General features: G+C 41.8%; 2 protein-coding genes across 2 annotated transcripts in view; both read left to right on the top strand.

Annotated features, from left to right (window-relative positions):
* The window catches only part of LOC118420195 (sucrase-isomaltase, intestinal-like), a 12,051-nt gene extending 5,806 nt beyond the window's left edge, over positions 1-6,245 (top strand). The window contains exons 2-5 of the mRNA XM_035826908.1: positions 3,849-3,972; positions 4,385-4,539; positions 4,958-5,069; positions 6,087-6,245. Coding sequence (XP_035682801.1) covers positions 3,871-3,972; positions 4,385-4,539; positions 4,958-5,069; positions 6,087-6,245 — 528 coding nt within the window. The 5' untranslated portion in view covers positions 3,849-3,870. The remainder of the gene's footprint in view (positions 1-3,848; positions 3,973-4,384; positions 4,540-4,957; positions 5,070-6,086) is intronic.
* A 588-nt stretch (positions 6,246-6,833) lies between these two features.
* Positions 6,834-13,415, top strand: part of LOC118419831 (maltase-glucoamylase, intestinal-like) — a 27,250-nt gene continuing 20,668 nt past the window's right edge. Inside the window, exons 1-8 of the mRNA XM_035826446.1 lie at positions 6,834-6,999; positions 7,645-7,756; positions 8,601-8,713; positions 9,606-9,731; positions 10,655-10,786; positions 11,270-11,380; positions 12,130-12,192; positions 12,772-12,888. Of these exons, the coding sequence (XP_035682339.1) occupies positions 6,949-6,999; positions 7,645-7,756; positions 8,601-8,713; positions 9,606-9,731; positions 10,655-10,786; positions 11,270-11,380; positions 12,130-12,192; positions 12,772-12,888 (825 nt within the window). The 5' untranslated portion in view covers positions 6,834-6,948. The remainder of the gene's footprint in view (positions 7,000-7,644; positions 7,757-8,600; positions 8,714-9,605; positions 9,732-10,654; positions 10,787-11,269; positions 11,381-12,129; positions 12,193-12,771; positions 12,889-13,415) is intronic.

The following is a 13,415-nucleotide window of genomic DNA, read 5'->3' as shown; positions in this document are numbered from 1 at the left end:
GTGGTTTGGCAGGTCCTTTGTACTGAGGTTGACGATGATGCACGTGAACTTTTTTTTGCGGCAGGTGGTTTTATTATGGATTTTATAAAAATAACACCCCTACAATTTGTTCGTCTTGCGGTGTTTTGGTCCAGATCCTCTGTATGTGGGTCATGGTGTCATTGGAATTTGTCAAGCAGATGCGTGGTGTTACCTGATCATCAAAGTTATTCGCGTTCGCATCGGTATCTGCATGTTCCCGTTGTCGCATACGTACGTTGTTTGGCAGGTCATCTGCACTGAGGTTGACGATGATGCACGTTGTTTTTTTTGGTTGTTTTTGCGGCAGTTGGTTTTATTAGGGACGCAATAAAAATAACACCCCTACAAAATGTTCATCTTTCGGTGTATTAGTCCAGATCCCCTGTATATGGGTCATGCTGTAATTGAGATATTGCAAGCAGACGCGTGATGTTCTCTGGTCGTCAATGTAACGCACGTTCGCATCTATATCTGCATGTTCCCGTTGTCGCATACGTTTGTGGTTTGGCAGGTTCTCTACACATAGTTGGACGATGATGCAAGGTGTTTTATTTTTTCGGCAGCTGTTTTTATTATGTATGTAATAATTTCAGAAATCACCCCTGCAAATTGTACGTTTCACAGTGGATTGGCCCATGTCTGCATATGGTGCCCGTTGAGGTAATTGGGTATAGTTAAGCAGATGCGCGATATGTGCAAGAATTTTACGCGCGTTTGCTTTCTACCTCTTATTCAACAAGTTTATCCGTACTACTTTATGTACCAGCATCATGGACCCCGGGATTCACCCATTAACACTGTGTCATGATACCTTATGGCTTCACACTAGTTAAAAACTTATCGCACAGTTCATCATCAACAGCTGTGTGTTGTCGTATGTGGGACATGGGAACCGACATCTAAAGCCCCGGTCACAAAGCGCGTACGATTCCTTGCGATGGACTATTCCGCATATCGTACGATGAGCGCAGTACATCGCAACAAAATCATAAGCATCGCAAGCCATCGCAACGCATCGGATGGTGTTCAAAATTTTTCCAGCGTCGCACGATTTTTCACTTGTGTCTCTTCTGTATAGCCGTCTGACCGCTTTTGTGCTTCTTTAACCAACAAACATGTGGACGTAGCTGTTAAATACCTTCCTATAATATCTTTAACTGTAAAAATAAATTGAAAAAGACCATGACAACAGTATTACAAGCAAAAGTTCAAATCAAGCGTGAGTACTGGTATGGTTATCTCGGCCTGCTTGCCGGCTCTACGTGTCAGGCTCTGTCGAAGATCGTATCATGATATGCTATCAACAAAAAGATGCCATCATACAAAAATCAAATGATAAGCATTATATCATATATATTTCCGACTCATAGAGCCTGCCTTTATGTTCGAGTTGTCCCCATGGTTATTACGATTATGGTAAACTGACCCAAGAGTGCCAAGACCGACGAGAGCTGAGATTTGATCTAATTATAAACTCACGTGCATGAAGCGATCAAACTATTGTCTGCATCACCTGTGCGTGACGCGCTGTTCTCTGGTTGCGACTGTGGCAGTTGCGACTGATATATTTCCCCTTTTCGTCAATATCGACAATATCAGGTAAAACTGAAACCATCACAACATACTAAAAAATCATAAATCTATAACCTCATCAGTAGACAAAAATTGCCGTAATGAACTCTGCTATGGGGGCAAATAAAACCTTACGACGATAGCGAAATTTTGAACATGTTCAAAATCCATTTCAGCTCTATTTTTCGCCATACGACGCTCCCCGATTTACTATGATTCACTGCGATTGACACAGGCACGCTCTTATGACCTCATCGTACGATCCACTACGCGCTTTGTGACCACGGCTTCATATACTTAAACCATTGCTTCCGATTTTCTTCCGACTTACGTCGCACTGCGATTATCCTGCGCATCGGAAGGAATCGCAAGGAATCGTACGCGCTTTGTGACCGGGGCTTAATGTTCCACTAATGACCCTGTCAATCAAATACCTCCTGTCGCCGTTTGCAATGAAGCGTGTAAGAATTCTCGTCCCAAATGAAGTTTAGCCATATTATATTCCCGGACTTCGACTAAGAAACATCAAGGTCCTATTCCGTGCTTCATACTTATTACGTCCATAACAGAAACATGTTAATACTTGGTGCGTTTGTCAGTCTGCCTGTCGGTCTTGTAGGTGTGTCTGTGTGTGAATGTGCCTGTGTATTAGAGTAGACCATCCGGTAACTTATCGTCACCATATCTTTTTGACTTTGGCCACATGTTATCTCACAATCCATACCTGTTTAGTAAGATTCACATGACACAGAAATATTAGGCAACTTTAGATACAACGATATATCTAACACCATGAAAAGAATCATATAGGATATAAGCACAACGTCACACACCAAAGAAGACAAAACAACCAACATATACCAGACCGACGTCACAGACTATGTTACCTACGGTCACTTGTTCAATCTTTAAAATTCTTCTCCACCAGAAAGTCACTTGGGTCTAGTTTATAAGCATTCAAAGAAAACAGAGGGTTGTTTGGCTCATTCTCCGAGAGAAGCTCGCTCTATGAAAGAAACCTCACCTTTGACCCATTTTCCCTCCTGATACAACCAGTAGCACCCTACAACTAAAACCTGTCCTTACACCAGCTGAACTGCTGAACTGAACAAATTTTGACCCAAACAGGAAAGCTTAGACCCTACCTGTCTCTTCTAACTCAAAAAGTCTCCAGATTGGGCAAAAATTTTCAAGGAAAAGAAGGATTTTCAAGGATTTTAAGTCACACCCAAATCGTCTTCCCATTTTTTGCCCTCTACCGCGCAACGCAACTCTGACGTCAGCCCTGTAGTACGCAAATCAGGCATTAGGGCGCGGTCACATAAGGCATATGCGATCGTTGTACGATTGCTAACTTAGTACACAAATGCTGTTTTTGGCGACGCCTCAGGGCGAGTATTGTGTTCAGTCTGCAATAATTCTAGGAATTGTACAGGAATGTGTCCGCAGGAATGTTGGTTCATATGAATGTCCAATATTTATGACCAGGCCTCGTAACCAGCAGTGAAGAAATCTTGATGACAGGAATTTCTTACTTGTCGAGTTTTGAATTTATGCACAGGTGAACATCATAGAAAGTTTCTCATACAAGCGAGGACCTCATTTGCATGAATTATAAAAAAAATGCGATTTAAGCTTTATTTCTGAATGTAGATAGTGTACATCTGTTATCTGAGTCGAAGGGATTGGATGACAAACACAATTAATTGAATGAAAACCTTTATTGTACATTCATGCCTCGATTGGCTAGGTACAGGTCACTGATAACAGACATAACAGACATATGCAGAGACAACAAGATACAATTTAACTAATTGAAGGTACTAGGCTAACAGGATGGTCGACATCTTCTCGCTTCTTTGTACAAGTGTAGATATAGGAACAGATAATGTGTGATATACAAGGTTTATCTAGGCGCATCAAAAATAGAAATTTATCCGTTGCATTAAAATGTTTAAAATATGGGAACTCTTTTCTGATATGTTCATAAAGCGCAATTCGTTCCTTATGATACAATTTACAATGTAAGATAAAATGCTGTTCATCTTCTACCTGTTGTAGATCACAAAATTGGCAGATTCTATGCTGCAGAGGGGTGCGGTTGTGCCTTCCAGTTTCGATATACAACTTGTGACAACTAATCCGAGTTTAGTTACAGCCACTCTGTGTTGTATGTTGTTCGCCATCAGATACTCTTCTTCTTTATAATACACCAGTTGTAAAGGTCACCGTAACATGTTCACCTTCCTTTTCAGAACATACTGACACAGCAACACGATGGATTTGCCTCTATTGGCTCTTCTGTCAATCATCCTCACTCCCTTGGGGACGGCGCAGCCGCGCGATGACGTCACCAAGCGGTTTGACTGCTATCCTGAGGTATGAAGTACATGTCATTTGTAAATGAGGTACAAAAAGACATAGACAACCTTAAAAAATTCATTTCTACGATAATCCCAAACCCACTCATCGTATGAAAGTTTATTGCAAGTTCTCACAGGTAACACGAAATAAACAGTGTAGAACAATATAAAATGTGTCTAGACTAGAGGCCAACTCTAGATCCTGGGTTATTGGGTTCGACTTCGTTGTTTGGATTACAATGTAAGGCAAAAGATTTCACCTTTCAAGTAATGCAATGGGTTTTGTGATGTAAGAAGGATAATTGTTTTCTTTCTGCCAGTGAACGTGGTAAAATTTGGGTGGAATTAGGTTACCCCTTCAAATAGCTATTTTTCTTAGTAATCGTAGAACGAAAAGTTTGATGGAAATCCGCTGTTTCTTTCCCAAGGCGTTCAACAGCCCGCTGTCATCGGCCGACTGCATCGCTAGGGGGTGCTTGTGGGTAGAAACACACAACCCAAGGGAGCCAAAGTGCATCTATGGCGACAACTACGGCTATACCATGGTTACCGGGAGTAGGGAGGACACATCCAACGGCTTCAGGTTTGGTTTACTTTAAACACACGGTAAACAAAACTTACTTTCGTTTAGTTTTGTTTACCGTCAAAGAGAAAACGTTTAAGAAAATTCAATTTCGCGGTAGGAAGAAAATGGAGTGTTCACTGTGTATTTAAGTTCGCGGTTGAAACTTCAACGCAGAGTTTTACCATACAAAGAGACATGTTCGCGGTGAAGAGTTAAAGGCAAACATAAAATGAACGCAAAAAAATCCTATTTAATGCATAAATATCTCCTTTGTGATTACACTCGATTATCCTTTTCCCGAAGTACAGCGAAATAAAATAAGATAATGAAGCAAGGTTTGTGTGATAACATAATAAAGGGTAACTAGATGAAAGAAATTGTGACTAGATGAAATGAAAAGAAAACATAACAACGAAAATATGATTCATAATTTCAGGGTAAAGCTGAGCAGGAACAACGGCCTACCCCCGAGGTACGGAAATTCCCCGGATGTACAAGAGGTGACGCTTGATGTTGAGTTGCTGTCGAATGACATGCTCCGGTTTAAGGTAAGAATGATAACTGACCCGTACGCGTGTTCAACACGTAGTAGTTGTAGACATGCGTCTTCTCTTTCGTGTATTGTCCGTAAAATTCACCTTTATGGTAAAATCATCTCCAAGCAGATGATTTGGGCAGAGTTTAGTACATCCATGGAAAATGGATGAAATGTTTTTTTTTCGTTTTTTGTGTGGATTTGTCTGCTTTTTTTAATTATGCCCTTTCACCTTTCCATAAAATGTATGTGTTTGGAGATACATATAGGTTGAACATATGACACAGAGCACGGTCTACTGAATGATAGATTCTTCATTTTTTGCACCTGTACATCTTTTTTTGTCTTTGGAAGTGGTATTAGCATTTTACTGCATTCGTATAATTTAACCATGTTTTTTTAAACCAATGTTTGGCATATATTTGCTCATTTTGCAACTAATTTTACGATTTAAATTTCTAGTAATTGATAATCGATGATGCAGGTGTCATATGTCATTGTTATTGACCTTACAATTAGAAAGGCACCGCTCCCGGGGGCCGAACGACGGCACGGCATGCTTCATGCTGCATGTAACTCTAGAGGATCCCAATGCATCTGATTGGCTATCAATATCAATGAATGAATGAATCAAAGGCACTTGTTGTACACTTATGCTCAAATAAGCTAAGTACAATTCTTAGCCATTAGGCACAATTTGCTACAAGACTAATTGTATCTTTCTATTATCTACTGAGACAAATGCTAGTATGTACAGGTTCAACTTCTTTTCGCTTCTTAAGACAGCTTCAAACATAAGGGTAGATGTAATAAAAATATTTCATACGTAATTTATCTGGTTACATAAGGAATATGAATATGCCATACAATCCTTACTATCTATATGTAGCGGAAATTATGGAACATATCTTGTATACAATATCGAAGAGAATGTTTCTTTCCTTGGTGTCAAAAATGCACATCACCGTGTTCGTTACATCAATGACACATAGGACAGATTAACTTTTGATTGATTTTGATTTGTTTGCAGTTCTACGACGCGGGTACACCGCGGTACGAGGTGCCTGTCCCGGTGCACAAGCCCGACACGCCGGCCACAAACCCCGCCTACACCGTGGACACCGTGTCTGAGGACGGGAAACCTTTCGGCATCAGAGTTACCAGGAGAGCAACGGGGACCGTACTGTGAGTCTTGAGATAAATTTAATGACAGCAACTTATGTGTCCTATAAAATCTAATAATTCTTTCGATAAGACAAGATACCTAAGCACATACCAAATATCCTAACAATTCATTAACAACTTCTCAAGTTAAGCTTCTAAATCCACATAACCGCACACACACACACACACACACACGCACACACACACACACACACAAACACACACACACACACACACACTCACACACGCGCGCACACCCACCGGCAAACAAACATTCAAGCATGAAAATGTACATACATAATGCACACACACACACACACACACACACAAACACACACACACATACAAGCAAAAAATTCAAGCATGCATACATACATTAATACATGCTTACAAGCATAGATACAAACATACAAATGCAATTAAAAACGTTCTGAAGAAGGTAACAAAGTTTTAGTGTGATTTTTTTTTTACACTCCAAGCAGATCGAAGTTGGTGGGGGAAGATTGTGACCTTTTTTTCTGAGGACAGAAAACAGGACATAAGACAAAAAAGGTAAAAGTAAAATTAAACAAAATAACTATAAAACATCTTTTACAACTTGCTCCAGGTGGGATTCCTCTGTCGGTGGTTTCACGTTCTCGGACCAGTTCCTCCAGATCTCCACCCTGCTCCCGTCCCGGTACGTGTACGGGTTCGGCGAGAGCGAGCACGCCACCTACCGGCACAAGATGGATTACAGGACGTGGGGCATGTTCTCACGGGATCAGCCACCCGGCCCGGTAAGCGCTAGAACCGTTCAATAGGGGTTGTACTAATACCTCCATGGAGCTGGCTCCATGGAGTATGGAGCTGACTCTATGGAGGTATTAGCACAAACCCTTCTCGAACCGTCCACATCTTTACCGAACGAAAATTTCATATTCTATACACCTTCCTCACGTGGCGGCCATGATAGATCGAAACGGAGGCCAATGCGGCAAACAAAAGACTGCCCATGATTATTAGCATTTCAACCAATGGTAGCATGGCATTTAGGAAATGGACCAATGAAAATGGCTGCATGTCCGTCAAATACTTGCATTATTATGTTTTTATTTTGCAACTCTAAGTGGAATACGGGATCAGTCTACGCTACTTCAAATTGCTCTATATGTCGGTGCACAACTATATAATATTATAATATGCATTATTTGATCTTATATTGTGAATATTTGTGCGGTTTTAGAGAAAACTAAATGGGAGCTGATTTTAGAAATAAACCACGTCAAAGGGGCCAGACAATGATCTAAAAAGCCTCAACGGTCTAGTAGGAAGACAGAATACAGCAAACATACGACTATACAATTCTTTCAGATTTGCAGTCGTACGACGAGTCTGACCAGGTCTTTGTAAGATACTGACATTCCACCTGTTATTGCCCCCAGCCGGGTGGTGACGGTACTGCACCCAACCTCTACGGCGTACATCCCTACCACATGTGCGTCGAGGATGACGGGAACGCACACAGCGTCCTTCTACTCAACAGTAACGCAATGGGTGGGTTGGTTTTCAGTCCAAGCAGGTATCGTTACGAATTCCTAGTTGCCAATTCTTATTTACATGACAATGGGCTCTGACACTTGGATAACTTTGCCAGCTAAACGTTACGTTTTGGCCTCTCAATATCTGCTCTGAGATTGGGCTTGTTTCATGACAAACGGTATGTCATTGCGTTATGACAAACCTGTTTGGTTCATTGACGTCTTTGAGGTTGACATTGCATTGCGATTATAAATCTGGATAACCAAGTTATAAACATTTCAAATGTTCGGCGCTTTGGCAGATTAAACGTAGCCAAAGAGATACAGTCAAACCAAGTCCTTGGTCAAACATATACAAGTAGCTACCTACATAAGTACCAGCTGGCCAATATGGCCACTAGTTTCTTGGTGGTTCCATTGAAAAGTTTATACATAGACACATTGGGTAGTTTTGACTGTACCCTTCTTCTTCTCCTTTCCACTATTGATACAACATAACAGACATACACAAAGTCTTAGCCTGCAAGGCGTTGGGATTTACAACAGACACATAACCTACTAGGTCAGCAGATGTACATATACACAATATATATATAAAATGGTATACAACATCCTTAACTGTAGCTAACTTAATTAAGTACCCACCATTACAATCTAAGTGTCTAAATTCTTTTGTACAGATTGATGGCTGTATGCAGGAACGAGTTCTGAGGTATTCTAGTTCTGGCTGGGGGGATGGTGAAAGTGTTTTTGTTTCTTAGTGAGATTCCTGTGGTCATGGTTCTGGAAGGAGAGACCAGGTCATGTAGTGGATGGTCAACTTCCAGATCTAGAAAAATATACACTTTTTTTCTTACCAGACGTGACCCTGCAGCCAGAGCCCGCCCTGACGTACCGAACGGTCGGTGGTGTGCTGGACTTCTACATGTTCCTGGGACCCAGTCCGGAGAAGGTCACTCAACAATACACTCAGGTAACGTCACTCGGCTGTTATTTTCTTAACGCGTTGAGAAAACAGACAGAACTAAGAAGTAAAAAGATTTGCAGCATGCAGCATAAGATATGATCACCTAGTAAAACGTAAGACTTGCAAGTGTTCAACGAAGTCACTCTGTTGTGCATCGGGGCAATGTTTAAACTGACATGAAAGCAGTCAGACAGATATGCAGACAGGCAGACAGACAGACAGACAGACAGGCAGATAGTCAGACAGACAGGCAAACAGACAGACAGGAAAACAGACAGGCAAGCAAACAGGCAGGCGGGCAATTGGACAGTAAGACGAGTAAACAGGCAGAAAGAGAATATTAAGGCGCAAGTAGACAGACCGACAATCAGACAGGCAAGTAGACAGACAGAAAGTCAGACAGACACAAACAGGCAGACAGACAGAAAAAGACAGACAGGCAGACAGGCAGACAGACGGACAGACGGGCGGTTAGACAGTACGACAAGCAAACAGATAGTCTAAGAATGATAACATTTAGACAGGCGCAAGTAGACAGAGAAGCAGACAGACAGACAGACAGACACAAACAGGCAGACAGACAGACACAGACAGGCAGACAGACAGGCAGGCAGGCAGCAGGCAGGCAGGCAGGCAGACAGACAGACAGGCAAACAGGCAAACAGGCAGATAGGCAGTTAGATAGTACGACAAGCGAACAGACAGAAGGATAATAATATTTAGACAGTCAGACAGACCGACAAACAGAGACAGGCAGACATACAGCTTTCAGACAGATAGGAATGCGATAGACGTATAGGCAGATTTGCTAACGAGCAGACAGACAGACAGACAGACAAAAAGACTAACAGAGAAACAGAAAGACGAAGAAAGACCTTTCCATCTTCTCCTTCCACAGCTCATTGGCCGCCCGTTCATGCCGCCATATTGGGCCCTGGGCTTCCAGCTGTGTCGCTATGGTTACAACACTCTGGACAGGATGAAGCAGATATATGACGAAAATCGGCAGTACGACATCCCTCAGGTAAAATGATTACATACCGCCATTCTTGTGACCTATATATTATGCGACGGCAAAACAACCATGGTATACGGTACAGCTTATAACGTTAGCCCACATTGATCGAAATACGTCTATTGCAGATTATAAATGTACAAATAGATGGTATCGAGTGACTAAAGTGACCTTGTTCAAAAAGCAAATCAAAAGATGATAGACTATAACACATTAAGCATAGCATGTTCTGGACAAAAGACACAATACCGAAAGTTCTGCTGCAGTACCAAGGTCAGACACAAGAAAACCCAAATACACATTGACCTCCGTATTTCCAACCCCTATCTATATATACCAAATATCATCCATCAAAAAAATTGTAAAGACCCAAAATAAACTATACCTCAATATTTTAAGGAGGTAATTACGCCACCACCACAAATTAACCACAGTCTTGAAAATTCGTATAATCTAACCTAAAGAGATTTGCAATGTAATGCCTCTTAGTATAATGCAATTTCGTATTCGTATATCTTAACTGTGCATACCCGGGGTTGAGAGCACTAGAGATATCTTAAACACTTTTTGCAAAGCGGCATATATATATGTATATATATGTATATTCAACCTTATGAATAAAAGTTAGTGGGTGATATAATTGTTCTTCTATGCCGGTAGGTTTAGGCCCCCTTTCCAGTAGACGGCGATCGCGATGCGCTCTCACTGTGACCTAAATAAGATATGGGTTACCTTTGCTTTCATACTGTGTATATCATACAAAACGTAAAAGTGTGACTGAGAAGACAACAAAACAGACAAGGTTTAAAAAGATTCGTTTCTTTTCTATAGAATTCGTTGAGCGATCTGTCAAATCAGGTCGCAGAGAGAGCGCGAAGAGTGGCCGTCCTAGTTTTACTGACTGACGTCTGTGTCAAATGGTTGTCCCCCAGGATATTCAGTACGGAGACATTGACTACATGGACCGGCAGATCGACTTCACCATCGACCAGCAGAACTTCCAGGGCATGAACGACTGGGTGCAGTCCATCCGGCAGAACGGCACCTACTACATAACCATCCTGGTAAGGCCAACGAGGGGTGATCAATAAGTTTTCGGCCTCACCTAGAGATAATAAGCACAACTCGATCTTCGGCCGTCGGGCGATACGACCCGCGGTCGGGCTGGTACCTTGGGTGATACAGAATACATCGTGTTGTATTCCATACATATATAATCTTTAACCAATCCTGGTTGGATGAATTGTTGACCAAGCTAAGGCATGGCTAAGTTACGATTTTATCGGGCTTTTCATTTTGTATTGTATCTTGCTGTGTTTGGCCTAACACAGGCCCATCTTAGGTCGGACATAGCAAGATACAATACAAAATAAAAAGCCAGATAAAAACGACTGAAAAAACGCCAAAAAATCAGCCGGAGCCTAACCTCTGCTTGGAGATTATGCCTTGTGCCCGACCATAGTTGCTGATTTCTGAAACTTGTTTAAAGATTTCAAGTTCGATTGAGATGTCTGGTGGTGACTAAATTTCTTTTTGCGTTACGTCAGGACCCCTTCATCAGTGCAAACGAGACCGACTACCTCCCGTACACGAGAGGGACCGACCAAGACGTCTGGATCAAAGACGGCGACAACCATGACCAGATCATGTTCGGCAAGGTAAAAGTGACAATTTTCTCTATCTCGGCTGAGAAAATGATTCAGCATGCACAAAAAATTCAAATTTAAGCGTAGATCGTCACCAGATCCAACAATACTGTCAAACCCTAACAAAGAACAAAGAAATGGGTGTCGGTACAGACTTCCGACCACTTTTGACCCACTGCTGACGTCACACTTTAGTAAGGCATTGATATTAATGTCCAGAGATTTGGGCTAAAACACGTGGTAGACATGCGAAATGTTTTCATTCTCCTGCGCAGAGCTGGAAACTGGAAACTTTGTTTTGTTTCCAGTCATTAACCCTTAAACTGCCAGAGTTTCAGCCCTATAAAATGCTATTAGTGCCAGGGTTGGCCGCTAACCCCAGAAAAGAGACACCCGAACAAGGCCGAAGTCCCTAACTTCTGGGGTCCGTGCGCTACACGTGCGCAAAGCTGCTACTTCGGGGGAAAACGCTATCCCAGATATGCCCGGGCATGGCACACATACAGGGCATGTATATGTGTGCCGGATATCAGTTAATCTTTTACTCTGCAAGGGTGTCAGTTTTGTTTCGACAAATGGAGTGTTCGGAGTCTTTTATTTGTTAGGTTGTAAAGGTGAACAGGAAATATGCCATACAAGTAACTCCAAGATACATAATATTCTTGAGTACTATGCTTGAGTAACTGCGCATGCTTTTTTGGGTGTATATTATTACCTGGATGTCTAACCTTCATCGACATATACTATTCGTCTTGTTCCAGGTGTGGCCGTATCTTCCCAATATCACCATGGATCCAAACGCAGATTGGGACACTATGATTGCGGTAGATATACTTGCCTTTCTTAGAGTACCTTTCTAAGAGTAGAGTACTAAATAAAAGTTACGGGCATGGTCTGTTGTTTATAAATGAAAAAATATGGTTGCACCAATTATGCAAAGATAAAGCAATAAAGCGTTTATTCTACTGATAACTTATTTTGCCTCCTACATTTAACGAGGCATTAATATTTTTATGTCTCCGTTGTCAGGGCAAATACAAGCGCATTGCATTTATGATGTGGCATTTTTTAATAAAGAGAATGTTTTACGCAACCACTGCTTTAGTTTCACCGATGTTTCGGTTACCGTCTCAGCTTCCTAAGGGCGGTCGACATTGTAGCTTTGGGACTGCATTTGCAAACAGCGACACCTATAGTTGCAGTACAATGTAAACCAGTCACAATTGAATTGTCATGAGAAAGGTGACAGACGGTCACCGATACGTCGGGGGAAATAAGATAGTAATAGTAATTGTGTATGAAAGTCTTGTATTCCATTGTCTTACCAACCTGATGAAACTATGTACATTGATGTGGCATTTTTGTTTGATCCTGTTCTAAATATATAATGTTCAATCGTATAGAACTATGCAGCACACACCGCCTTTCCCGACTTCCTGTTGAACAGTACCAAACAGTGGTGGGTGGACGAGATTCAAGCGTTCTACACAGACAAGCTACAGTTTGACGGGCTGTGGATCGTAAGTCCTTCAACCAGTTCTAGGCCTAACATTTTTGTTTGAATGTGTGCGTGTGTGTGTGTGTACATGTGTGTGTTTGTGTGTGTATTAGGGCTGGGTACCGGTACAGAATATTCAGGTCCAGGTCCGGTTCAGGTCCAGAGGATCAGGTCCACGTCCAGACCTGAACCTGGACCTGATTCAGTATGACTCATACCAATGGTCCATTTCACTACAAAGAAATCTGTTTGGGGGAGTATTAGACTTACACTGGCGTTTTAAAATACTACAACGATAACTGCACCTGTACAATTGACTGTAAACTTTGGTAGAAATTACTATAAACTCTACTCTACTTCACTCTTGTCATTTTCTTCCAACTGCAAGCGCCAAAACGTGTGAATGCCTGATAAAATGATATGTTAATTTTCTAATCGGTCCAACAACCGGTTCACCTAATTTTTTCAGGTCCGGTTTTTCTGGACCGGTCCAATAAGAAAAACCGGTTTTGTACCGGTGTGACAGCGTTCTCGCCCCCCCCCCCCCCC

The sequence above is a fragment of the Branchiostoma floridae genome, chromosome 7, assembly GCF_000003815.2.
Source record: "Branchiostoma floridae strain S238N-H82 chromosome 7, Bfl_VNyyK, whole genome shotgun sequence".
Classification (NCBI taxonomy): domain Eukaryota; kingdom Metazoa; phylum Chordata; class Leptocardii; order Amphioxiformes; family Branchiostomatidae; genus Branchiostoma; species Branchiostoma floridae.
The sequence above is the reverse complement of the archived record's forward strand: the minus strand, read 5'-3'. Positions and strand labels throughout refer to the sequence as shown.